This window comes from Hylobates moloch, unplaced genomic scaffold (assembly GCF_009828535.3).
Source record: "Hylobates moloch isolate HMO894 unplaced genomic scaffold, HMol_V3 SCAFFOLD_19, whole genome shotgun sequence".
NCBI classification, from domain to species: domain Eukaryota; kingdom Metazoa; phylum Chordata; class Mammalia; order Primates; family Hylobatidae; genus Hylobates; species Hylobates moloch.
The window spans coordinates 16,151,246-16,179,029 of NW_026652294.1; the positions used below are offsets into that span (position 1 = coordinate 16,151,246).

The 27,784-nt window shown below is 48.1% G+C and overlaps 1 protein-coding gene and 1 pseudogene across 1 annotated transcript; both read left to right on the forward strand.

Moving 5' to 3' along the window:
* Positions 1 to 37: 37 nt before the first annotated feature.
* On the forward strand, positions 38 to 9,635 carry LOC116459224 (BLOC-3 complex member HPS1-like; annotated as a pseudogene).
* Positions 9,547 to 27,318, forward strand: EIF3D (eukaryotic translation initiation factor 3 subunit D). The gene is made up of 15 exons (XM_032139052.2): positions 9,547 to 9,691; positions 11,077 to 11,209; positions 11,940 to 11,985; positions 13,205 to 13,341; positions 13,960 to 14,045; positions 14,654 to 14,726; positions 17,278 to 17,390; positions 18,430 to 18,562; positions 19,056 to 19,203; positions 20,815 to 20,945; positions 21,437 to 21,522; positions 21,620 to 21,749; positions 25,571 to 25,713; positions 26,387 to 26,670; positions 27,173 to 27,318. The coding sequence occupies exons 2-15, from the start codon at positions 11,087 to 11,089 to the stop codon at positions 27,184 to 27,186; spliced, it is 1,647 nt and encodes a 548-aa protein (XP_031994943.1). The 5' UTR covers positions 9,547 to 9,691; positions 11,077 to 11,086; the 3' UTR covers positions 27,187 to 27,318.
* The last annotated feature ends 466 nt before the right edge of the window (positions 27,319 to 27,784 follow it).

Sequence of the window (27,784 nt, forward strand, 5' to 3'; positions counted from 1 at the left end):
CTGTGTGCGCCGCGTTCCGCATTTGCAGGACCAGGGATGTTGTGCTGCTCTCCGATGAGGCAGTCACCGAGTCTGTCTGCCGCAGCTCTTTCTGAACCTCTGGCTGTCTGGACATTCCACTGTGCTCCTTGCCAAGATGAAGTGCGTCTTGGTGGCCACTGAGGGCGCAGAGGTCCTCTTCTACTGGATGGATGAGGTGTTTGAAGAGAGTCTGCAGCTGAAGTTCGGGCAGTCAGAGAATGAGGAAGAAGAGCTCCCTGCCCTAGAGGACCAGCTCAGCACCCTCCTAGACCTGGTCATCATCTCCTCCATGACAATGCTGGAGAAGCTCTCGGACACCTACACCTGCTTCTCCATGGAAAACAGCAACTCCCTGTATGTCCTTCACCTGTTTGGAGAATGCCCGTTCATTGCCATCAATGGCAAACCCACCAAGAGCGAGGGGGACCTGCAGCAGAAGCTGTACATGCTCAAGGACCTGTTCGAAGTACACTTCGGGCTGGTGACTGTGGACGGTCACCTTATCCAAAAGGAGTGAGTCCTCAAAGCAGGTCCCCTCTGTCCTTTGCCGAGCACCCTCGCTGGGCCAGGCAGCGTGTGCCCAGCCCCTGTGAAGCTGCCATTTTTCACACACTGCCCCCAGCTGGGTCCCTAGGTCAGAGAAACAGAGCTCAAATGAACCTTGGAGACCATCTGGTCCGACTCTCTGAATTTATATCTGGTGAAACAGAGCAGAGAATGGAACTCACTTGCCTGGGGTCATTCAGCTGGTTGGTGGCCACATCCAGACTGGAAATCTGAGCTTAGGACTCTCAGTCCAGTGCTCTTTCCATTCTCCCAACATCGTCACCTGTCATTACAAATCGAAGCTAATCCTCTCTGGCTTCTCAAGCTTCAGACTCTCTCCCAGAAAAACACAAGCCTGTGCACACTCATACAGGCTCATGAAGGTTTTCTCAGGAGACAGACCCTAAAACCTGTCTTTGGGCTCACAGTAAAGAATTTGGGGGAAGAGAATGGTGGTTCAGAGTATACACTGAGGTGGGAGGGACCCCAGAAAAGGCTCGTAGTTGAAATGTAGACCTAGAAAAGAGAAGTTCATGGTATCACCACCCCCGATTCTCTAAGATGGATTGGGAAGCTGCAGAGTGTGAAGCTCTGGGACTTTAGAGTTTTGTAGCGATGTGAGCAACTACCCATATCGAGGCATTTGTCAAATGCACAAACATTGTTTCATGAGTCATTTTAGCCCAGATAGGTCATGGTTTCAGTGGCAAATGCTGCAGGTGGTGGATGCCTGTTACATGAACCACATTGGCCAGTGCAGACCTTGCCAGCATCCAAGATGGCTGTGACCCTGTGTAGGGCCCTGATGATAGAACAGACCTCTCTATGTTCAGTGGTCTCTGTGTGAGAAGCTTAAGCACCACGCTGGCTCTCTCTAGCTAGCTTTGTATGACACGTGTTTGTGTGACAGAAGTTGAGGAGTGAGGCGATTTGCTCAGCTGCCTGCCTTCTGGCTCCGTGCCTATCCCACCCCACTCCACAGCTAGAGCTGGGCCAGAAACCTGGCCCGCTTTCCCAGCTGTGTGGGCAGGTCACATGGGCTCACCTGGCTCTGACGCTGAGCTGGGACTCTGGTCCTTTTTTCGGGTGTGGGAGAGACCAGCTTTCTCATGGTCTCTCCCACCCTCTCTGGCTCTGCCCCCGGGCTGTGGCCCCCAGACCTGGGGCAGCGTGTCCAGCTGTGGGAGCACTTTTAGAGCCTGCTGTGGACCCATAGCCGCCTGTGGGAGCAGGAACAGTGCTTCGCCATGGAGGTGATTACTGGGCACGGGAGTCCTCAGGACTTGGAGCTGTCAGGTCAGAGGGGGCCTCCAGCTTTAAGACCATGTTTTAACCCTAATGAGAGAAGGCACAAGCAGCCCCTGAAACTCGTGTATTCAGACAGAGTTGTTCTTTCTGGCCATATGGAGGGTTGGGTACTCTGATGGGCTTTCCCATGGTAAAACAGCTCGATCCTGGATAACACAGACTTTTAATGTAATTTTTGGGTTCACTGTAAATTACAGAAATCTTTGAAGACAGTTCCTTCAACCCTCCCCTCCTCCTCCCACAAAATTATATTGAGCTGGAACAGGAGGGGAAAGCAGTGGAGAACGCAGCGCTAAAGGTAAGGTTGCCCTGACTGCAAATGATACCAGCACTACAGCCAGTAAACAGCCTTAGGCCAGCAGCAGCATAGGAGAGCTGAGCCTGCAACTCTAGGTTAAGCCCAGCCCCAAAAAGTTAAAGTGACTGCTGGTCCCTTTATAAAGCGTAGCCAATAAAAAACTAAAAAATTAAAAATAAAAACTAAAGTGGCTGCTGGTCAGGAGCACTCCTTGGCTTCCTAAAGAGGTAAACCAAATTATCTTGTGAGCAGTGGTTTTCATACTCCAGTGTGTGTCAGAATCTTCTGTAGGGCTTGTCAAATACAGGTTACTGGGCCTCACTTTCAGCATTTCTCATTTAGCAAGTCTGGGATGGGGGATCTAGAACTTGCATTTTTTTTTTTTTTTTTGAGACGGAGTCTCACTCTGTCGCCCAGGCTGGAGTGCAGTGGAGTGATCTCTGCTCACCGCGACCTTCCAGGTTCAAGCGATTCTCCTGCCTCAGCCTCCTGAGTAGCTTGGATTACAGGCACACGCCACCATGCCTGGCTAATTTTTGTGTTTTTAGTAGAGATGGGGTTTCACTATGTTGGTCAGGCTGGTCTCGAACTCCTGACCTCATGATCTGCCGACCTCAGCCTCCCAAAGTGCTGGGATTACAGGCATGTGCCACTGTGCCCAGCCCTAGAACTTGCATTTCTAAAAAATTCCCAGGTGCTGTTTATCGTGCTGGTCCAGGAACCACACTTTGAAAACCACTGCTAAAGTAGGACAGGTTAAGATCGAACAAACGTGAACTCACAACTGAAGAAAATCAGATACAGAAGAAAATAAGCCACCATAAGTGAGAGTCAGGAAAATCAATCACCAGCAGATTTAGATCCCAAGGCACTTGATACATTGGAACTATTAGGTATAGAATATAAAATAACTATGAAATATTTAAAGATATGAAATGTAGAATCACAAAATGAGATAAGAAGAAACTCTAAATTGACCAGGCAAAATTTGAAAAAGAACCCATACAGATATTTTAGAAATGAAAACATAGTTGTTAAAATGAAAAACTCAAGGGATGTGTTAAATAGCAGATGAGACATAGCTAGAGGGAGAATTAATGAGCTGGAAAATAGATCTGAAGGAATCCATTCTCGCACCCCCACTCATTCGCTCTTCCAATAAACATATAGTACCTATTATATGCTGAGAGGTGTGCCAGGCCTTGGGAATAAAGAGATGAATAAAGACATATTCACTGCCCTTGAGGGGAAATCAGCCATGTATATACTAAAAGATATAATAAAGAATCCTGGGTGCCATATTGGGTTTTTCATCAAAAGCCACGGTGGCACAAGAGATGGAGTGGTTAATTCTTCTTGGAACATTAGGAAAGACTTCTTGTAGGAGGTGACCTAATGCCATTAGTACAAAATCCAAACTCCTTCCCAAGCCTACCAGGCCCTGTGTGATCTATCGCTGCCTGTCCCACACCAGCTTCATCTCATGCCTCTCTTGTCCACACTTACTGACTGCTAGTCACATGAAACGTCTTTAAGTTTCAGGAAAACTCTATATTTAGATCTGTCCAATATAATAGTCATTAGCTACATGTGGCTGTTGAACATTTGAAATATAGCTAGTGCAAACTGAGTTATGCTATGCATGTGAAATATATACCAGATTTTGGTAACTTAGCACAAAAAAGAATGTAAAACATTCCCGTTAATAAGGCTTTTATATCATATGGTGATAATATTTTGGAGATATTAAGTAAAATGAAATATATCATTAAAATTAAAAAATTGTAAAAAAGAAAAAACATTTCTGCCATCATTCCTTCAGTTGGAATGGAAGCCCTTTGAAAGCAAGAATCTCACATTATTGATCATAAATACAACAGGTCTGTTGCCAAGGAGTGGCCCTCATTAATGCCAGTTAATCTCATATCAATTTTCTTTTTTTTTTTTTTTTTAGACAGACTCTTGCTCTGTCACCCAGGCTGGAGTGCAGTGGTGTGATCTTGGCTCACTGCAACCTCCACTTACAAGGTTCAAGCAATTCTCCGGCCTTAGCCTCCCCAGTAGCTGGGATTATAGGCACCCACCACCACGCCTGGCTAATTTCTGTATTTTTAGTAGAGATGAGGTTCCACCATGTTGGCCAGGCTGATCTCGAACTCCTGACCTCAGGTGATCCACCTGCCTCGGCCTCCCATAGTGCTGGGTTTACAGGCATGAGACATCACACCTGGCCCTCCAATTTTGATTCTTTTTTTTTTTTTTTTTTTGAGATGGAGTTTCACTCTTGTGGCCTAGGCTGGAGTCCAATGGTGCGATCTCGGCTCACTGCAACCTCCGCCTCCCAGGTAGCTGGGATCACAGGGTGCCTTCCACTACACCTGGCTAATTTTTGTTTTTTAGTAGAGACAGGATTTCACCATTTTGGCCAGGCTGGTCTCAAACTCCTGACCTCAGGTGATCTGCCCGCCTTGGCCTCTCAAAGTGCTGGGATTACAGGCATGAGACACTGCCACTGGCCAGATTCTTTTATTCATTAACTCAGTCAGTAAGCACCTACTTAAGCACCTACTCTATGCCAGTGATACGCTTTGGCTGTGTCCTCACCAAAATCTCATCTTCAATTCCCATGTGCTGTGAGAGGGACCCAGTGGGAGGTAATCGAATCATGGGGGTGGGTCTTTCCCATGCTGTTCTCATGATAGTGAATAAGTCTCTCAAGATCTGACTAATTTAAAAGGGGGAGTTCCCCTACACAAGCGCTCTCTCTTTGCCTGCTACCATCCATGTAAAATGTGACTTGCTCCTCCTTGCCTTCTGCCATGATTGTGAGGCCTCCCCAGCCATGTAGAACTGTAAGTCCATTAAACCTCTTTCTTTTGTAAATTTCCCAGTCTCCGGTATGTCTTTGTCAGCAGCATGAAAATGGACTAATACAATCACTTATTTTAGAAATGATGGTCAGAAAAGACCTGCATAAGGAGTCAACTCTCAAGCAGAGGCATAGATGATGAGACCAATTCAACTACCAGGAAACCTGGGGGAAGAATGTGCCATGCAGAAAGAACGTAAAGTGCAGAGGCCCTGCTGAGATGGAAAGAAGGCTGGTGGGCTGGGCACAGTGGCTCACGCCTGTAATCCCAGCACTTTGGGAGGCCAACGTGGATGGATCACTGGAGGTCAGGAGTTTGAGACCAGCCTGGCCAACATGGTGAATCCCCGTCTCTACTAAAAATACAAAAACTAGCCTGGTGTGGTGGCACACACCTGTAGTTCCAGCTACTTGGGAGGCTGAGGCAGGAGAATCACATGAACCCCAGAGGCAGAGGTTGCAGTGAGCCAAGATCACACCACTGCACTCCAGGCTGGACAACAGAGCTAGACTCTGTTTCAAAAAAAAAAAGAAAAAGTAAGAAAGAAGCTTGGTGTATTTAAGGCACAAGAAGAATATGGTGGCTAGAGGTAGACCAGAGGCCAGGCGAGGTGGCTCACACCTGTAATCCCAGCATATTGGGAGGCCAAGGCTGGAGGATGGCTTAAGCCTAGGAGTTCAAGACCAGCTGGGGCAACATAGTGAGACTCCATTTCTACAAAAAATTAAAAATTAGCCAGGAGTGGCAGAATAAGCCTCTAGTCCCACCTACTCGGAGGCTGAGGTGGGAGGATCGCTTGAGCCCAAAAGGTCAAGACTGCAGTGAGCCATGATCACACCACTGCACTCCAGCCTGGGCAACAGAGCAAGACCCTGTCTCAAAGAAATAAAAATTTAAAAAATAACAAAGGTAGACAGTGACCACACAGGCCACAAAAAGATATTCATATTTCCCTCTAAGCATATAATAGGAAGCTACTAGAAGGTTGTGGACAGATTCCTTTGACCACCATATAGAGAAGAAACCCTAGAGCAGCAAGAGTGTATCCAAGCGTGATGTGAGATGGAGATAAAAAGTGATAGCATTCGGCTGGGCACAGTGGCTCATGTCTGTAATCCCAGCACTTTGGGAGGCCGAGGCGGATGGATTACAAGGTCAAGAGTTCGAGACCAGCCTGACCAACATGGAGAAACCCCATCTCTACTAAAGATACAAAAAATTAGGCGGGCATGGTGGCACACACCTGTAATCCCAGCTACTTGGGAGGCTGAGGCAGGAGAATTGCTTGAACCCGGGAGACAGAGGTTGCAGTGAGCCAAGATCGTGCCACTGCACACCAGCCTGGGCGACGGGGCAAGACTCTGTCTCAAAAAAAAAAAAAAAAAAAAGTGATAGCATTTAAGATGCATTGTGCAAGTAGAATAAAGAGAACATAGTGAAGAACTAAATGTTGGAGGGAAGGAAAAAGGAACTACCAATGATGACTACAAGGTTTTCCACTGGGCACAATTCACCAGACACCATTAACAAAAATTGGGAAAAAAAAAATAAGCAGTTGGGAGAGAGCTTATGGAAATAGGTGCTGCTATTAGCATTCTCATTTTTCAGATGAATAAGCAGGTTTAGAGAGGTTGAATAGGCCGGGTGCAGTGGCTCACGCCTGTAATCCCAGCACTTTGAGAGGCCGAGGCGGGCGGATCACAAGGTCAGGAGTTCGAGACCAGCCCGACCAACATGGCGAAACCCCATCTCTACTAACACTACAAAAAATTAGCCAGACATGGTGGTGGGCACCTGTAATCCTAGCTACTCGGGAGGCTGGGACAGATAATTGCTTGAAACTGGGAGGCAGAGGTTGCAGTGAGCCAAGATCTCACCACTGCACTCCAGCCTGGGCAACAGAGCGAGACTCTGTCACAAAAAAAAAAAAAGAGGTTGAATAACCTGTCCAAGTTCACCCAAATGATAAATGGAATTACTAAGTCCTTTCACATACATTTACTTTAACCCTTAGCGTGCCCTCTAATTATCATCTTCAATTTACAAATAAGGAAACAAGGCAAGGAATGTGAAGGCCACACATAGCTATCAAGTGGCAGAGCTGGCTGGGCGCAGTGGCTTATGCCTGTAATCCCAACAATTTGGGAGGCCGAGGCCAGGGGATCACAAGTTCAAGGGATTGAGACCATCCTGGCCAACATGGTGAAACCTTGTCTCTACTAAAAATACAAAAATTAGCTGGGCATGGTGGCGCATGCCTGTATTCCCAGCTACTCAGGAGGCAGAGACAGGAGAATCACTTGAACCCGGGAGGTGGCGGTTGCAGTGAGCTGAGATCGCACCACTGCACTCCAGCCTGGCAACAGAGCGAGACTCCGTCTCAAAAAAAAAAGAAAGAGCCGGGTGCGGTGGCTCACGCCTGTAATCCCAGCACTTTGGGAGGCCGAGGTGGGCGGATCACGAGGTCAGGAGATCGAGACCATCCTGGCTAACACGGTGAAACCCCGTCTCTACTAAAAATACAAAAAATTAGCCGGGCGAGGTGGCGGGCGCCAGTAGTCCCAGCTACTCGGGGGGCTGAGGCAGGAGAATGGCGTGAACCCGGGAGGCGGAGCCTGCAGTGACCCGAGATCGTGCCACCGCACTCCAGCCTGGGCGACAGCGAGACTCTGTCTCAAAAAAAAAAAAAAAAAGAAAGAAAGAAAGAAGAATGTGGCAGAGCCTAGACATCAGGTATATTTTCTAATAAAGAAGACATGCTAGGAGGCTAAGGAAACCTATGTCAGGTAGAAAGGATCTGAGGTTTGAATCAAGTCATGCCCTCAGATTATCTTTCATTGTTTTAAAACTCCGAAAGAAAGACACCAGGAGGAACTCTATAGCCTGGGAGTTGCTGAGAGGACAGCACTGTTATCTACTGTAATAAAGCAGTTCCCAAGTCGTCACTTCGGAATCACAGTTAACGCGGAGCTCCTGGGCTCCAGCATAAATATATCCATATAATCTATCAAAATGAGACCCAGAATCTGAATTTTTAAAAATACTATCCTGGTCAGGTGTGGTGGCTCACGCCCGTAATCCCAGCACTTTGGGAGACCGAGACAGGAGGACTGCTTGAGCCCAGGAGTTCAAGACCAGCCTTGGCAACATGATGAGACTTCGTCTCCACAAAAGTTTTTTTTTTTTTTTAATTAGCCAGGCAGCCGGGCACAGTGGCTCACACCTGTAATCCTAGCACGTTGGGAGGCCGAGGTCGGTAGATCACCTGAGGTCAGGAGTTCGAGACCAGCCTGGTCAGCAAGGTGAAACGCTGTCTCTACTAAAACAAAAAGTAGCCGGGCATGGTGGTACACGCCAGCAATTCCAGCTACTCGGGAGGCTGAAGCAGGAGAATCACCTGAACCTGGGATGCAGAGGTTGCAGTGAACTGAGATAGTGCCACTGCACTCCACTCCAGCCTGGAAGACAGAGCAAGACTCCCATCTAAAAAAAAAAATTAGCCAGGCTTGGTGGCATGCACCTGTAGCCTCAGCTGCTCCGGACGCTAAGGCGAGAGGACCACTTTAGACCAGGAGTTAAAGACCAGCCTGGGCAACATAGTGAGACCCTGTCTCTACAAAATTTTTAAAAATAATTAGCTGGCCGGGTACAGTGACTCATGCCTGTAACCCTAGCCCAGGTGGGTGGACTGTTGAGCTCAGGAGTTTGAGACCAGCCTGAGCAACATGGCAAAACCCCATCTGTACCAAAAACACAAAAAATAGGCAGGCGTGGTGGTGCGTGCCTGTGTACACCCAGCTACTCAGGAGGCTGAACTGGGAGGATCGCTTGCGCCTGGGAAGTCGAAGGTGCAATAAGCCGTGATCCTGCCACTACATTTCAGCCTGGGCGACAGAGCGAGACCCTGTCTCAAAAAATAAATAAAAATAAATAAAAACGGTGTTCCAGAAATCCCTGTCCTACAATTAAGTTTGAGAACTGTGGAAGTATGCTTTGAACTCTGGCGGTTAGAACCCTAAACTGATCTAGGCAGGTTTAGGGTTCTAACCCTAGGGTCTGATCTAGGCAGGTCACTCGGCACCTCTGAGCCTGTTTCCACAACTATAAAGGCGGAGGGGTAACAATAAGGTCCGCCTAAGACCCCGACCGACCTCCCCTGCGCTGAGTTTCACACTAAGCAGGCAGGTAGAACAGGCGGCGAGTTGTGGGTGACTGTGGGATACATGGGGGCTGAGGCGTGCCGCGAAGCACTGTGGGACACAGAAGGGCGCCAGCCGCTCCCCGCCTCGAGGTTAGATGGCTCGGCCGCCACGTTTCAGTGATGAACGCCCTCTTTGGGCGTCCCCGGATACCGCCTGACGTAGTACCAATCACACCCCTCGCGTCTCTGCCCCTCCGAAGCTAAAGAGGACGCCCGGCGAAACGCAGTAACGGATTTCCGGGCGGGCCTTCGCTTTACGGCTCGTGAGTTCTTCCCCGCAACCCAGAGGAAGCGGGAGGGCAGTTTACGACAGCGCCGGTCGTGTTTACGGCGGCGTCCGCTGCGCGCGCATCTTCCCTCTTTTCCTGGTTTCTCAGAGTACTATTGCTAACGCGGTGCTCGGCCCGCACCATCTGTTGCCATCCCGGCCGGCCGAGGCCGTCACAGGTGAGCGGCGTGTTTCATAGGTTCCTGCGGACCTCCGGAGCCGGCTCGGACTAGGTCCAGCCTTCGGGGGCCTCCCGGAAGAGACCTCTCTTAGTCCCTTCCTGCTGTTGCCGTTCCTCTGCTGGGCGGGGCAGGAGTCCACTTTCGGGGGCCCCACGTCCGGCACACTACTGGACGGGGGACAAGACCTTGTGGGTGAGGTCCCTGGCCCTAGGCCCTGCTCAGTGCTCATGAGCTGGGTGAATTTGTCACTTGAAACTCATCTGGGTTAAGACGGAGAGGTAACAACAAGGTCTTTCTGAAGTGGCCGAAGACTCCCTGACTTTTTGAGTGGGGTCTTGGGGTGCCAGGCTGAGCGGTGTTTGGCCCCTGTTCTTAGGAATTCACAGTGCATAGGTTACCTTCCCTTTTTTGTGAAACTGGAGGCTAGGATAGAGGAGTAGATTTGATCTACTAAAAACACAGAAAATAGCCAGGCGGCGCTTACCTGTAATCCCAGCTACTCAGGAGGCTGAGGCAGGAAAATCGCTTGAACCCGGGAGGCGGAGGTTGCATGCCACTGCACTCCAGCATGGGTGACAAAATGAGACGCTGTCTGAAAAAAAAAAAAGAAAAAAAAGACTACTAAGTCTTAGGGAGGTTGAGTTTGTATGAATTGGTGAAGGTATATCTCAGAACCAAAACAAGGTTATATATTTGAAAAAACAAGGCCGGGCGCGGTGGCTCACGCCTGTAATCCCAGCACTTTGGGAGGCTGAGGTGGGCGGATCACGAAGTCAGGAGATCAAGACCTTCCTGGCTAACACGATGAAACCCTGTTTCTACTAAAACTACAAAAAATTAGCCGGGCATGGTGGCAGACGCCTGTAGTCCCAGCTACTCGGGAGGCTGAGGCAAGAGAATGGCTTGAACCCGGGAGGCGGAGCTTGCAGTGAGCCGAGATCGCACCACTGCACTCCAGCCTGGGCCACAGAGCGAGACTCCGTTTCAAAAAAAAGAAAAAACAGTAGTACATTTTGTCAAATCTGTGACACCATTAAACTTTTTTAAACACGTAACACAAAAAAAGAAAAACTACCAATCAATATGACACTCTGTCAAGCACGAGGTGAAGCCTCATTTTAAAGATGTTACAGTAAAAAGAGAGTGGCGTGGAATTAATGAAATATGGAAAATCAATTTTGTTTGCATTCTTCTCAGTTTTAAGTACATATTCACAATATAATTAGCAAAAAAACAGTAGTAGTTGCTCAACAGTTGAGGGTTCCATTTTGTTTGTTGCTTTTTGAGTTCTATCCTTATGTCTTTGCTTACTTCACGTGGAGGGCTTTTTGTACTCTGAGGCCTCCGTTCATGCTGCTACTCACATGATTTATATTTTTCAGGTTTTGGAAGATGGCAAAGTTCATGACACCCGTGATCCAGGACAACCCCTCAGGCTGGGGTCCCTGTGCGGTTCCCGAACAGTTTCGGGATATGCCCTACCAGCCGTTCAGCAAAGGAGATCGGCTAGGAAAGGTACATGCCTGTCAGCAGGAATCTGAATCTTTGCAGCTGTGGCTGCTACTCTCGAGTCTCTGTTTAGATTTTATTGTCTCAAAATCTTAACTCCTGAATTTCTTATAGGGATGCCAGCTGAGGAAGGTTATCTCTGGGTGTAGTCATAGAAGAGCTGGGCACTTACAGAGGTGTTGTGACCTCACCCACCAGGTGTTGTCCCGCGTCCAGTAGTGTGCCGGACGTGGGGCCCCCGAAAGTGGACTCCTGCCCCGCCCAGCGGAGGGACGGCAACAGCAGGAAGGGACTAAGGTCTCTTCCGGGAGGCCCCCGAAGGCTGGACCTAGTCCGAGCCGGCTCCGGAGGTCCGCAGGAACCTATGAAACACGCCGCTCACCTGTAACGGCCTCGGCCGGCCGGGATGGCAACAGATGGTGCGGGCCGGGCACCACGTTAGCAGTAGCACTCTGAGAAACCAGGAAAAGAGGGAAGATGCGCGCGCAGCGGTCGTCGCCGTAAACACGACCGGCGCTGTCGTAAACTGCCCTCCCGCTTCCTCTGGGTTGGGGGGAAGAACTCACGAGCCGTAAATTCTGTACTTGTGAACTCACAAGTTCACAACACTAAATTGAGAACTCACGAGCCGAATTCTGAGATTCTTCCACGCTGTCCTCTCGCTCTCAGGGATTTGTGAGTCTGCAGAAACTTGCCTGGTTGACCTGTGCATTCTCTGTCTTGTTGTTCTTCATAGGTTGCAGACTGGACAGGAGCCACGTACCAAGATAAGAGGTACACAAGTAAGTGTTTCTGCAACTGAATGCCCCAATCAGGGCCTTGGGAGAGTTGTTCTTTATTCTAATGATCTTCATCTGAAAGCTTTTTAGAATAGGAAGGAACTGTTAACAATAATTCGTAACTTTTAGGGATGTAGTCTGGACTTTAACAATAACCACATTTTTGGAAATAGCCCTCAAAACTTAGACCATTCATTAAAGAGGTCTAGCCTATTAAAATGGGGTTTTGGGCCCTTTTATTTTTTTTTTATTTTTTATTTTTTCTCGCTCTGTCACCCAGGCTGGAGTGCAGTGGCGCAATCCGGCTCACTGCAAGCTCCGCCTCCCGGGTTCACGCCATTCTCCTGCCTCAGCCTCTCCGAGTAGCTGGGACTACAGGCGCCCGCCACCACGCCCGGCTAATTTTTTTGTATTTTTAGTAGAGACGGGGTTTCACCGTGGTCTCGATCTCCTGACCTCGTGATCCACCCGCCTCGGCCTCCCAAAGTGCTGGGATTACAAGCGTGAGCCACCGCACCCGGCCTGGGCCCTTTTAAAAACCTGTTGAAAACATTAGCTGGGCATGGTGGCGTGCGCCTGTAATCCCAGCTACGCGGGAGGCTGAGGCAGGAGAATCACTTGAACCCAGAAAGCAGAGGTTGCATCAGCCAAGATCATGCCACTGCACTCCAGCCTGGTGACAGAGCCAGACCCTGTCTCCAAAAAATAAAAAATAAAAATAAAACCCCTGGTTTTAAGATCCTGGTACCATAAAAAGGCTTTTTCTCTGTGCCATTTCAGATGGTTGGAGGTGGCTGCCTGGAGAACTAAGTTAGGATAGCTGAGGCTGAGATTGGCAAGAAAGTATCTCGTGATCTATTAGACATACCTGCCTTGGGCCCCTGATAATGGAGATGGTGGTTAGCAATAAATACCTCAGATTCTCACACAATAAAGCAGAGAGTGAAATGGGTTAGCTTGAGTCCTTCAGATTCTTGGCTTAGAAAGTTCTTTAGGCCAGAGTTTTTCAAAATTGAATGTGCATATGAATCCCTGGGGATCTTGTTAAAATGCTGGTTCTGATTCAGTGGGTATGGGGTGGGACTGTGAGTCTGTGTGTCTAACAAGCTTTCAGCCAATGCTGCAGGTCTCGACCACACTTGAAATAGCAAGGCTTTAGACTGGTGCGTATCTGGTAAAGTCTGTGGGTGTAGTTACTACATGCCATCACCTTTGCCTCCAGATAAGTACTCTTCTCAGTTTGGTGGTGGGAGTCAATATGCCTATTTCCACGAGGAAGATGAAAGTAGCTTCCAGCTGGTGGATACAGCGCGCACACAGAAGACAGCCTACCAGCGGAATCGGATGAGATTTGCCCAGGTAGGCTAAGAGCCAGCAACTACACCATCTTGGGGCTATTACTGTTGGCCATCACCTGCTAAAAAATGCTACCTTGTGACTCCTAATGAGAGAGGGAAGCATATTATAGGTCTTCTAGTGAATCTCTCAGGTCACTGTTCCATATAACAAGTGGTACCAAGGTGAACCTGCACTAGGATCAGGGATGCATTTAAATAGTTTATATTTCTGTTTGCCAGTAGCTAGGACATCAGACTTGTATGCTAAAAACATTTGTGCTGGATAAGAAGGTGCACCCGTGCCTGTTACCACACTTAATTGCTGTGTGCAGACTTTATTAGTAGATGGTCCAGTCAGGTTGCCTATTATTACTTAAAGAGGCAAACTCATTAAATCTAATGAGACCGAGTAAACATACTTCAGTGAAGAATATATCATGGGAGTGTAAGTCTAAGCGAAGTCCAAGTACTTACCCCCTAACACCCCCAAGCTGTTGATGCCGTAGAGTGAAAGCACAGAGTAAGATGTGAAACTTGGGATTTGGCATCCTAAATTTACTCCAGAGACCTCCCACTTGTTCTGCCTATTGTGAGCCAAATCTCCAAGATTTTAACACGGATGTTTCTTGCTGATGCCCAGAGGAACCTCCGCAGAGACAAAGATCGTCGGAACATGTTGCAGTTCAACCTGCAGATCCTGCCTAAGAGTGCCAAACAGAAAGAGAGGTGAGATTTTCATCCTGCTGGAACAAGACACCGTTCCCAGACTGGCCGTATTTGGAAACCATAGGACCAAAGCAGGAGGATGGTTGTCTTCCCCACCATTGCAAAAAAGGAAAATACTTTTTACAACCAGTTAAGCCCCCTTTTAGCTTGTCGTTCTCAGGCTGGTTCATGGCAGATAGCATGGGCAGGAAACTAACTCCTTGTGCTGGTCATGCGCACTAAAGGGAAACACAGGCAGGCAAGAAGAGGCTCTGGAGCTTACCTGGGCTCAGTTCTGCTGTGGGTCAACTCCAGGAAGCCCCATGTGTGCTGGTCCTGTGAGCCTCCTGGTGTTGCGTGGTCCAGCAGCCACTACACCCCATATTGGAGCTATCAGTGAACAGTCACTGATAGTGAAATCATCTGGTCAGTATTTGGAGGAAGTGTGCCTTTTCTAGCACCTCCAGTGTGCACCGTCTGGGTCTCTTCCTTTCTCTAAGCCCATTTTTCATAGTTTAAAGGAGTTAGTGGTGATGGCAAGGTATAGCTGAAGAGAATGGCAGCATGTGCCTTTTGGAGAAGCCACTGATTTAAAGGTCTGCACTGAGATCATATTTCTATCTTTCCAGAGAACGCATTCGACTGCAGAAAAAGTTCCAGAAACAATTTGGGGTTAGGCAGAAATGGGATCAGAAATCACAGGTAATGTATTTATACCAGAATTCTGCCTTGGAATTTGGTTCTGTTTATTTGGTTGTCTTTATTAATAGCTTAGATGAGATATACTTCACATACCGTACAGTTTAGTGGTTTTTAATATATTTGAAGAGTTCTGTAACTGGTCAATTTCAGACCATTTTCATCACCCTCAAAAGAATCCCTTACCCTTTAGCAGTCACCCTGTCTTGATCTGTTTTCTGTTGCTAGGACAGAATACCTGAGAGTGGGTAAGTTATAAAGTGGTTTCTTTAGCTCGTGGTTCTGGAGACTGGGAAGTCCTGGATCAGGAGCCACATGTGGTGAGGGCCTCATGCTGCTTGATAGCATGGCAGAAAAAGCAGAAGGGGGAGGAGGGTGCGACAGAGAAAAGGGCTAAACTTCGGGTAGTTAGCCCATTCCTGAGAGAAGGGCATGAGGCATTTATTCCTTTTAACAACCTAATCTCTTAAAGGCCCTGCCTCCTGACACTGCTGCAGTAGCAACCAGATTGCCAAATGAATTCCAGGAGGCACACCCAAACGCCAACACCCCCAATCCCCCAGCCCCTAGGCAGCTACGAATCTGTTTTCTGGATTTTTTGTTCTAGACATTTTACATAAATGGAATCATACAATATGTGGTGTTTTGTAACTAGAAGCTTTTATTTAGCATGTTTTCAAGAGTCATCCATAGCATGTGTCGGTACCGTTGTCCTTCAGTATATGAAAGTCTACACATTCTCAAGTCCCACATTCGGCCTGTGGTAGCCACATATATGAAAAGTCGGCCCTCCATATACTCGAGGTTTGCATCCCAAGAGTACTGTTTTTTCTTTTTCTTTTTCTTTCTTTTTTTTTTTTTTTTTCTGTTTTGAGACAGGGTCTCGCTCTGTCACCTAAGCTGGAGTTCAGTTGCATGATCTTAGCCAATTGCAACCTCTGCCTGCTGGGTTCAAGTGATCCTCCCACCTCAGCCTTCTGAGTAGCTGAGACTACAGGCGTGCACCACCACGCCTGGCTAATTTTTGTATTTTTTGTAGAGATGGGGTTTTGCCATGTTCCCCAGGCTGGTCTCAAACTCCTAAGCTCAAGCAGTCCGCCCACCTCAGCCTCCCAAAGTGCTGGGGTTACAGACATGTGCCACTGCGCCCGGCTTGTATTTTCAGTCCATGTTTGTTTGAAGCAAATCTGCATATAAGTAGACCCACGTACTTCAAACCCATGTTGCTCAAGGTCAGCTGTACTTCATCTGTTGTTGGTTGTTTTTTTTTTTTTTTTTTTTAAAGATGGAATCTCACTCTGTCACCCAAGCTGCAGTGCCAGTGGCACGATCTTGGCTCACTGCAACCTCCGCCTCCCAGGTTGAAGTGATTCTCATGCCTCAGCCTCCCAAGTAGCTAGGATTACAGGCGCACGCCAACACGTCTGGCTTTTTTTTTTTTTTTTTTTGTCATTTGTTTTGTAGAGACGGTTTTGCCATGTCAGCCCAGCTGGTTTCAAACTCCTGACCTCAGATGATCTGCCCACCTCAGCCTCCCAAAGTGCTGGGATTACAGGCGTGAGGCACCACACCCAGCCCAAATGAGCTTCATTTCTTGTTTATTGCCAAATAAGAGTCCTTTGAATTGATACATCACATTGCTTTGAGCCATTTACACGCTGATGAACATTCGCTTTTCACTTTCCGACTATTACTGATGCTGCTGTGAACATTCACCTGTGTGTGCTTGTGTGGGCATTCTGAGAACAGAACACGTGTAAGCAAAAGCGAAACTACATTTTGTTGGATATGATGCTGTATCATGAATAGTTAATACCCCGAGAGAAATATAAAGGACCTGCTACATGTTCATCAGGTGACATCATTACCTGGGAGTGGAACCCCATTTGTTTTTGAACTTTTGATCCGTTTGGTCCTCTTCCAAACCATAAATTCCTGGGAGTCAGGGATTCTGTCTTATAAAACAGTCAGCACTCCATCACTCCATTTATTGAATAAAAGCTCTTTTTCTTTTCTCTCTCTTATTGAGATGGAGTCTTGCTCTGTCACCCAGGCTGGAGTGCAGTGGTGCTATCTCAGCTCACTGCAACCTCCACCTCCCAGATTCAAGCTATTCTCCTGCCTCAGCCTCCCGAGGCTGCGATTAGAGGCATGCATCACCATGCCTGGCTAATTTTTGTATTTTTAGTAGAGATGGAGTTTCACCATGTTGGACAGGCTGGTCTCAAACTCATGACCTCAGGTGATCTTGCCCACCTTGGCCTCCCAAAGTCCTGGGATCACAGGTATGAGCCACTGAGCCCCTCCATTTTGTGTGGTGGTTGTTTGAGACAGGATCTCATGTCACTCAGGCTGGAGTGCAGTGGTGCAGTCATAGCTCACTGCAGCCTCAAATTCCTGGGCTCAAGCGATCCTCCTGCCTCAGCTTCCCAAAGTGCTGGGACTACAGACATGAGCTGCTGCACCAGGCCAGCTCTTCATAATTTTAGCCTGTCTTTTATTTATGTTTTGTATGTACTGTAACTTTTTTTCCTCTAATGGTTTTCAACTGCAGAAACCCCGAGACTCTTCAGTTGAAGTTCGTAGTGACTGGGAGGTGAAAGAGGAAATGGATTTTCCTCAGTTGATGAAGATGCGCTACTTGGAAGTATCAGAGCCACAGGACATGTAAGCAGCATCTTTTACTACTTTCTACCCTGCTCTTATGTGTGTGGACCAGCTGGTGATGGGTATTTTCTTAAGCCCTAGTATTTCCAAAAAGGCTTTGAAGCCACTTACTCAAAACACATTTCATAAGGTTAAAAGAGGTGTTTGAAAAAAATCAAGACCGGACAGGCGCAGTGGGTTATCTGAGGTCAGGAGTTCAAGACCAGCCTGGCCAACATGGTGAAACCCAGTCTCTACTAAAAATACAAAAAATTAGCCGGGCGTGGTGGCACACACCTGTAATTCCAGCTACTCAGGAGGACGAGGCACGAGAATCGCTTAAACCGTGGAGGTGGAGGTTGCAGTGAGCTGAGATCTGGCCGTTGCACTCCAGCCTGGGCAACAAGAGCGAAACTCCCCATCTCAAAAAAAAAAAATCAAGACCAAGGGGAAAAGCAGAAGTTCATTGACTGCAAACTTCTTTTCAACTTCCTGGCATCCTGAGCAAAGAAGAAATGAGTTATACAACTCTTTTGGCAGAAAGAGAAAGAAAGCAGAATGGAATTTGCTGATTATTAAACTGTATATTTCTGTTTCCTGGCATCCTGAGCAAAAGAGCAATAAGATTAAGTTGTAAAACTCTTGGCAGGAAAAGAAACACAGCAATTCTTCAGGAGAATCTTTGCTTCTCCTGACATTTCAAATAGCTCCTTACCTCAAAGGACAAGTAGGTGGAACTTAGGTAGTGGGAAACCAGAGCACCAGACCAGAAGTCAGCCTACCCAGGTGCCTCTGTAACTAGTCATCTCCTGTCTTAGCTTCAGTCGCCCTACCTTTAAAATGGGGCGTTGGGCTGGATGAGTTGTGCTTGCTGTGTTCTATGCCAGGAGCTAAGTGGACAGGAACTGAGCAAGCACTGAGGATTCATCTCCTGTTCTGGCCAGAGATTGCTTTCCACCTCTTTTAGACTTTTGGATAAGACTTCTGGATCTATGGCTTAAAAGAAAATAGTGGGGATTATCTCCCTTACTTTGCGTGTCTTTGCCTGCTCTTCCCACAGTGAGTGTTGTGGGGCCCTAGAATACTACGACAAAGCCTTTGACCGTATCACCACGAGGAGTGAGAAGCCACTGCGCAGCATCAAGCGCATCTTCCACACTGTCACCACCACAGATGACCCTGTCATCCGCAAGGTGTGCGCCTCCTTCTGCCCCTCTCCCACTTGTTAGGAATGCTGTCGGCTTATACAGCTGAAGCTGCAGAAAGAACAGAAGACATGGGAATGATGTATGTATTATATGTAAAAGCACTTTGCCAGGTAGACTGGAAATGTGGATGTTAAGCACAGCTGGACTTGAAGCCCGGTTCTGCCGCGCTTCCTGGCTTAGTCTCTGGATCTTTAGTTCTCTCATCTGCAAAAAGGGGTAGATGTACATAGCACGTACCATTGGGGCAAAGGTGAAAGCATCTGAAGCACTTGGCTGGAATCTAGCAGGTGCTTAGGGGGCTGCAGTGCCACTGCCACCCGAAACTTGCTGGCTCACTGGCTGTAGCGTTTTTGGTAAATGAGGTGTGGCCTCCTTATTAAGGATTTATGTGGTCAGCAAAGGAGTTCTTTCCCATCCATGTGAGTGGGCAGTGAGAGCTGGGAGTGTCTTTCCATCTTCTCTCTTTGATCCTCCGCAGCTGGCAAAAACTCAGGGGAATGTGTTTGCCACTGATGCCATCCTGGCCACGCTGATGAGCTGTACCCGCTCAGTGTATTCCTGGGATATTGTCGTCCAGAGAGTTGGGTCCAAACTCTTCTTTGACAAGAGAGACAACTCTGACTTTGGTAAGAGGCGTGCCTGGGAAACGACTAAAAGGCATTGAGTATTTTTGTTGGTACAGAACAAGTCTCTGGTACTAGAGAATGGATAGAAAGTGGTCCGTCTTCCCAAGGGCATTGACAGCAGCAGGGTCTGAATCTCCCAGGCTCTTTAGAGGTTAGGAGAAGAGACTCACTGCAGTACCTGCTTGAGGCCTCAGCTTTTGGAGTCCTCACAGCACCCTGATAGCAGGCTTCCAAATGTTGCTTTTTTTTTTTTGATATGGAGTCTCGCTCTGTCACCCAGGCTGGAGCGCAGTGGCACGATCTCGGCTCACTGCAAGCTCCGCCTCCCGGGTTCACACCATTCTCCCGCCTTAGCCTCCCAAGTAGCTGGGACTACAGGCACCTACCACCATGCCTGGCTAATTTTGTTTTTGTATTTTTAGTAGAGACAGGGTTTCACTGTGTTAGCCAGGGTGGTCTCAATCTCGTGATCTGCCCGCCTCAGCCTCCCAAAGTGATGGGATTACAGGCCACCGTGCCAGCCTTTTTTTTTTTTTTTTTTTTTAAATTGAGACAGAGAGTCTCACTCTGTCACCCAGGCTGGAGTGCAATGGCACAGTCTTGGCTCACTGCAGCCTCTGCCTCCCACGTTCAAGTGATTCTTCTGCCTCAGCCTCCCGAATAGCTGAGATTACAGGCATGTGTCACTATGCCTGGCCACTTTCTGTATTTTTAGTAGAGACGGTTTCACCATGTTGGCCAGGCTGGTCTCGAACTCCTGGCCTCAAGTGATCCATCAGCCTTGGCCTCCCAAAGCGCTGCGATTAGAGGTGTGAGCCAACGCACCCGGCCCAAATGTTATTCATGTAAATACCCCTTTTTCGACTTTTGCCATTTTGCATACCTTCTTCAGTGTTTGCTTACAGTATATACACATATATATTTTATGCCATACATATATGTATTTATACACCATAAAGGAAAACCATGTCACTCAAAAATTAACAAAACAGGCTGGACACGGTGGCTCACACCTGTAATCCTGCCACTTTGGGAGGCCAAAGCGGAGAATCACTTGACATCAGGAGATCGAGACCAAGCCTGGCCAACGTGTTGAAACCTGGTCTCTACTAAAAATACAAAAATTAGCCAGATGTGGTGGTGGACACATGTAATCCCAGCTACTTAGGAGGCTGAGGCAGGAGAATCGCTTGAACCCAAGAGGCAGAGGTTGCAGTGAGCCAAGGTGGCACCACTGCACTCCAACCTGGGTGACAGAGCAAGACTCCATCTCAAAAAAAAAAAAACGTGTTTATATTCTGAGCCTGAAGCCTGAGGTCTTTATTAAAAAGCTTGCAAAATCATTCTCTTGAGGAATCCAAAACAATTGAAAAGGGACAGCTTCGTTACTGTGTGATTGAATTGAATGTTGGACAGTATCTTGAGTTATCCTGGAGCAGCTGCCCCACTCCCCCGCTTATGTGTTCCACACCAGGGAGACCCACTTTAGGAGAGGGCGGTTCTTTGAAGGAAGGACTTGTGTTGTTTGCCTCTCCACATCTCCCCACAGCGCTGCACACATTGTCAGTGACTCTTTATTGCATGGTGAGTGACCATGCCACGCTTTTGCAGACCTCCTGACAGTGAGTGAGACTGCCAATGAGCCCCCTCAAGATGAAGGTAATTCCTTCAATTCACCCCGCAACCTGGCCATGGAGGCAACCTACATCAACCACAATTTCTCCCAGCAGTGCTTGAGAATGGTGAGGAAACGAGTCTCTGGGCATTGATTCATTCTTATTTAATCAGCTGCTGTTTGTGGAGCATTTGGGTTGTGGGACTGAGCAGGACAGACGCAGTCCCCACCTTTAGCAGGGGAGTTACATGCCTGGGCTTGGAGGTCAGGCTCTCTGACTTTGAACAAAGTTCCCGCCCTTACAGAATTTCATGATAGTGGAGGAGGAAACACAGTGAACAATAAATAATAATTGATTTACATCAAATGGTGATGTGTACCGTGGCAAAAAAAAGAAGTAGAGATGGGCATGGTTACTAACTCATTGTTCTAATTCATCAGGTGCTAACAGTTGGGAGGGGTCAAGTAGGCACAAAACAGGCAGCGAGCTCAGAGCCCCATCAAGGGCCCCAGGAACCTGGCCACAGCTGCAACTAAGCAGAGGTGCTGGGTCTGACTGATTGGCCTTGGCCTTGTCAGCAAAGTTAGCTCTGTCTTGTGACACCTTTGTTTTTGCAGGGGAAGGAAAGATACAACTTCCCCAACCCAAACCCATTTGTGGAGGACGACATGGATAAGAATGAAATCGCCTCTGTTGCGTACCGGTAGGTCACCTCTCTGGTGGGTATTGTGACCAGATTGGAGCACGGGCCCCACTCTATAGAATCCCCAGTGACCACGTGAGTTTCTTCTTCGCTGCAGTTACCGCAGGTGGAAGCTTGGAGACGATATTGACCTTATTGTCCGTTGTGAGCACGATGGCGTCATGACTGGAGCCAACGGGGAAGTGTCCTTCATCAACATCAAGACACTCAATGAATGGGATTCCAGGGTGAGCCTACATCTCCATCACCCTCTGGTGACACCACGTCTCTATTCCCTACAGTGCCTGTTTATGCAGGCTAGGTTGTATAAACTGTTTCTTATCCCCTTTCGTTACTTATAGAGCTACCTGGATGTTTTTTTTGTCTTGTGAGTTTTTTCCTCTGCTTAGTTCCTTGCTGAGAAAGAGCATGACTGTGTGTGTAGAACTATGTTAAGAACTTTTCTGCTTGTTTTTTACACAGGAACCAGTTAACTCCCTTCTTCCAGTACTTTCTTATCTCTGTTCCATTGTGGCCTCCTGTTGGCTTCTGCTCCCTGAGCATCTAATGTTTTCCTCTCCTTATCATCTGGGTTGGCAGTCTTCCTGTAAGTCTGGCCGTTCTTCTTTTTGACCTCTTCTTTCATAGACTCAGCCACTGCCTTCAATCTTTTCATACCTTTTTTCCAATTCCTCATTTCTGGAACTCATGGATTCTAAGATCTGGCTCAGAATTGACTCTTCAGAGGCACCTTGAAAGAAACATGCTTCCTTCACTTTTCCTCCTCTTTCTATTTCCACCCCACCCCTCCCCAGCCGCCCCCGCCCACATCACCTGTTGAAAGAGCACACTGAAAGGTTTGCTGTGACCTCCCTCTGGGGCCAGTGGCCTTTTTTTGAACTTTTCCTGGTAAGCTCCCCAAAGCATTCAGGGCCGTCGTGCCTGTGTCGTTTTGCCCTCTGTGTTACCGCGTTACTCTGGTCTCACCTGTTTCCCTGTTCCCTTCGCATGTCGTCTTTGCTGGCTCCCCTCCTTTTTGACCCCAGTGGAGTCACCTGGACAGCTCTTTGCCATACGTACTTCTGTATTATACAACTTTGTATTAGTTTTCTTTCGCACCATAACAAATTAACAGAAACTTAGTGACTTAATACCGATTTATTTATTTTATTTTTATTTTTTATTTTAAGTTTCGCTCTTGTTGCCCAGGCTGGAGTGCAACAGGGCGATCTCAGCTCACCGCAGCTTCTGCCTCCCGGGTTCAAGCGATTCTCCTGCCTCAGCCTCCCGAGTAACTGGGGTTATAGGCATGCGCCACCACACCCAGCTAATTTTGTATTTTTAGTGGAGACGGGGTTTCTCCGTGTTGGTCAGACTGGTCTTGAAGTCCCGGCCTCAGGTGATCCGCCTACCTCAGCCTCCCAAAGTGCTGGGATTACAGGCGTGAGCCACCGCGCCTGGCCTAACAATACCGATTTATTAGCTCACGGTTTTGTAAGTTAGAAGTCCAGTGCTGTGTGCTTGGTCCTTGTATTAGTCCATTCTCACACTGCTGTAAAGAAATGCCTGAGAGTGGGTAATTTATAAAGAAAAGGGTTTAATTGGCTCACAGTTCTGCAGGCTCTAGAGGCAGCGTGGCTGAGGAGGCCTCAGGAAACCTGCAATGGTGGCAGAAAGCAAAGGAGAAGCAGGCACATGTGACATGGCCAGAGCAGGAGAAAGAGAGAGGGGAAAGTTGCTATACACTTAAACAACCAGATCTCTTGAGAACTCTATCACAAGAATAGTGCCAAAGGGGGAAATCCGCCCCCATGATCCAGTCACCTCCCACCATGCTCCTCCTCCAAAATTGGGGTTTACAATTTGACATGCGATTTGGGTGGGGACACAAATCCAAACAAGGCAGAAATCATGGTGTCAATAGAAATAGAACTGAGTTCTCATCCAGAGGTTCTGAAAGAAAAGCCACTTCCAAGCCCATTCTCATTGAGGGTAGAGCTCATTTCCCTGCAGGTAGATGACTGAGGCCTCCATCCCCCTTCCAGCTGTCAGCTGGGAGTCTCTCTCAGCACCTAGAGGCCACCTGCATTCCTTGTCACATGGCCCCCTCCATCTCCAAGCTAGCAACAGCGCATCAGATCCTTCTCGTCCTTCAGGTTTCTAACTTCCTCTGTCTCTGACCTCTACACCTAGATTTAAGAGACTCATACGGTTGGATGAGGCCCAGCCAGGTAGTGTATATTAAGGTTAACTGATTTGGGGCCTTACATCTGCAAAATCCCTTTTGACATACAAGGTAGCATAATCATGGGGGTGACACTTGGTCCTAGCCATAGGTTCTGCCCACAGTCTAGGGGAGGAGATTCTGCAAGGGCAAGGGTCACTGGGGGTCATCTTAGAATTCTGCCTACCCCAGGCCTCAACCATGAACTCTTTGAAAATGATTTCTCAAATCTACTCTGATTTATTATACTTCCATTGTTTTTCTGCTAAAACACCTTCCCCTTCCATGTGTCCCGAGTCCCGTCATTGCCTCTGGGCCAGCTGTCCATCAGCGTTGGAGCTCTGAGCTCCAACATCTCCAACTCCTTTTTTACATTTGCTGTTAGCAAAATAGAAGGCTTTGCTGTCTTCTGACTCCATCCTGGATTTCCCTGATATCATTGTCCTAGCTCAGGGCCCCATTCATCATGCCTGTCTGACATTTGTCTCCTAACTGATCTCTCTACCTCCACCCAACTTCTATATTTGATTTATCTCTGCCAATCAATTGTCCAATACATGCTTCATCAGCAGCACAGATTGGGAGAAGGAGTCTAACGTGCCCCAGCAAGCTGCACACAGTAGTATGCACCTATAGTCCCAGCTACTCAGGAGGCTGAAGTGGGAGGATCACTTGGGTTCAGGAGTTCAAATCCTGAACTCACCAGCTTGGGCAACATAGTGAGACCCTATCTCAAAAAAATGTGCCACAGCAAACTCACAGGCGTGCTGCAGGATATTTTAAATTTTTTAGGGAAACACAGAGACATCTTGTCAGAATACTACTACATGGTTTGAACCTAACTAAATAAAAGGAATTCTTGGCCGGGCACGGTGGCTCACGCCTGTAATCCCAGCACTTTGGGAGGCCGAGGCGAGCAGATCACCTGAGGTCAAGAGTTCGAGAGCAGCCTGGCCAACATGGCGAAACCCCGTCTCTACCAAAAATACGAAAATTAGCTGGACGTGGTGGCGGGCACCTGTAATCCCAGCTACTAGGGAGGCTGAGGCAGGAGAATCGCTTGAACCCTGGAGGCAGAGGTTGCAGTGAGCCCAGATCATGCCACTGCACTCCACCCTGGGCAACAAGAACAAAATTCCGTCTCAAAAAAAATAAAAGGAATTCTTGAGTATTTCTTTTGCCCTGTGGTTGCCATGAACGAAGAAAGTTTGGGAACCTCTGTCATGAGACCTTTGACCAGTCATTTCACTCTGGGTTCAACTTCCCACATCTACAAATGATATGGGTAGAAAAGAGGATCTCTCTGGGGTCCTTTTCTACTGTGTGTGCATTTATGTAAGATGTCAGACTCAGCTTTGCACCCACTGCAGGCTTCCACCCCCATCTAAGGCCAACTCCGCCTGTCTTTCCTATCCCACCATGCCTCTCAGATCAAGACCTCCTGTCTGCACCTGCACTTGTGCCAATATTATCCACTTGGCTCACTGTTACACATCCTCTGTGAAGCCCTTCCTTACCATGCAACACATAGTAAACACTTGTCTCTGCTATTTATATGGCACTTCTAAAGTGTGTGTGTGTGTGTGTGTCCGTGTGTGTCCGCCCATCATTCCCTGTCTAGGTGAGCTTTTAGAAGAGAGGAATTGTAAGTAGTTGAGTGCCTGCTGTGTGGCAGGCTGTGCAAGGGAAGGGACTATGTCTTTGTCTCTTAAATGGTAAGATTTAGTGCATACCTACCCACTTTCTAAGCAAGCAGACTGGGGAGTTCCTTCTCTGCCAGAGGAGGTCCCAGCACCTTGGGCATTTGGAGCTTGCTTCTGTTTCTCTAATGGGGCTCTCCTGCAGCACTGTAACGGCGTTGACTGGCGTCAGAAGCTGGACTCTCAGCGAGGGGCCGTCATTGCCACGGAACTGAAGAACAACAGCTACAAGTTGGCCCGGTGGACCTGCTGTGCTTTGCTGGCTGGATCTGAGTACCTCAAGCTTGGGTGAGATTCCTGTGCAGGAGCTGGCAGCTGATCTTGTGAAAGGAAGGGTCTGGGTAGGGGGGTTGACCCTCCCCTCCCCGTGTACTGGACAATTGATTGGCAGAGATAAATCCAGGGGTGGGGTAGAGATGGAGGGGTCAGTTAGGAGACAAATGCCAAACAGTAGGCATGCTGAATGGAGTCCTGAACTAGGGCAATGGTGTCAGTGAAATCCAGAACTGAGAACTCAGAAGACGATGTTTTCCCTTTCCCTTGAAAATAGCAGTGGACTGCCAGGCGCGGTGGCTCACGCCTGTAATCCCAGCACTTTGGGAGGCCGAGGCTGGCGGATCACGAGGTCAGGAGATCGAGACCATCCTGGCTAACACAATGAAACCCCGTCTCTACTAAAAATACAAAAAATTAGCCGGGTGTAGTGGCGGGCGCCTGTAGTCCCAGCTACTTGGGAGGCTGAGGCAGGAGAATGGTGTGAACCCAGGAGGCGGAGCTTGCAGTGAGCCGAGATGGCGCCACTGTACTCCAGCCTGGGCAACAGAGCCAGACTCCGTCTCAAAAAGAAAGAAAAAAAGAGAATAGCAGTGGACCAGGTATCACCATTTAATTGACATTTGATCCCAAGTGTTGCTGTCTCTGTGCTGCCCTGCTCTGACCACTGATACCCCTTCCCCCTTAGTTATGTGTCTCGGTACCATGTGAAAGACTCCTCACGCCACGTCATCCTGGGCACCCAGCAGTTCAAGCCTAATGAGTTTGCCAGCCAGATCAACCTGAGTGTGGAGAATGCCTGGGGCATTTTACGCTGCGTCATTGACATCTGCATGAAGCTGGAGGAGGGCAAATACCTCATCCTCAAGGACCCCAACAAGCAGGTCATCCGTGTCTACAGCCTCCCTGATGGCACCTTCAGCTCTGATGAAGACGAGGAGGAAGAGGAGGAGGAAGAAGAGGAAGAAGAAGGTAGGTAGCAGCCCACTTTCTGAGGTCTAGAGTGATCTGCGGGCTAGCACGGGAGCAAGTTCTGTAGCCATTGTGATCTTTAACCTTGATAAAACTTCGAGAATTCCCTGAGACTTAAGTATGAAGAAGCATTCACTTTGGCTCCAAGAGCTTCTTCCAGAGCCTTTAGATCACATCAAGTGGTTGGGGAGGATAGCAGTGTTCTAGAGAAGTGGCTGGACTGTGGCAGAGGTAGAGAAAGATGAGGGAAGTCCCAGATTAAAGCCGCTGGCCTAGAGGGAAAAGCTCCGCTCCGGGTTAAATAGCCTGAAAGTTATCTCTCCTGCTCCACCAGCTGGTGACTGAGGGAAATACCTGCCTGGCCCTGTGAGCATCTGAAAGGCTTAACTTCTGAGTGGAAGTGTTGAAAACTCATACACAGTCCAGCAGAGGTTCAGAAAAGAAAGTGAATGTCATATCACACAACCTGGCTCATTTCTCTTACATTTTTTATGTCTTTCAGAGGAAGAAACTTAAACCAGTGATGTGGAGCTGGAGTTTGTCCTTCCACCGAGACTACGAGGGCCTTTGATGCTTAGTGGAATGTGTGTCTAAATTGCTCTCTGACATTTAGCAGATGAAATAAAATATACATCTGTTTAGTCTTTCCCTCATCGTCTGCCTGCATTAACGATTTACAGTCGTTTCTTCAAAGATTCCTGGCAGAGTGGGGATGAGATTCAGCAATTTCTATGTGGAATTCAGAATCTGGCTGTCCTCATCTGTTATAAGAAGTCCATTTCCACAAGCATGAGTGCCTGCTGGCTGTGTGAAGAGCCAACTGTTGCTTTTGGAGAGTTCACTGTGAGGAGCTGCAGTTAGTGCAGAGCACTAGTACAGCGCGAAGCAGGGTGTGGATGAGGTGGGGTTGCTGCGCCTGCGGGAGGCTGCCACAGAGAGCTTGATGGATGTCCCACTGGGTGATTGTGTAATGGTTTATGAATTGTTTTTAAGCTTGGCTTGGGCTGGTGACACCCTCAGGCCTGTCCCTACAGAGCATGCGTCATAAGAGCTCTGGATGTTGAGGATATGTAAACTTTTTTTTTTTTTTTTTTTTGAGACGGAGTCTCACTTT

Excerpts from the sequence above, each read along its gene's own strand:
- EIF3D (XM_032139052.2), top strand. The coding sequence starts at position 11,087 with ATGGCAAAGTTCATGACACCCGTGATCCAGGACAACCCCTCAGGCTGG. Across the intron at positions 18,563-19,055 it reads ATGACCCTGTCATCCGCAAG|CTGGCAAAAACTCAGGGGAA; the intron begins GTGTGCGCCTCC and ends GATCCTCCGCAG. Across the intron at positions 25,714-26,386 it reads TCTGAGTACCTCAAGCTTGG|TTATGTGTCTCGGTACCATG; the intron begins GTGAGATTCCTG and ends CTTCCCCCTTAG.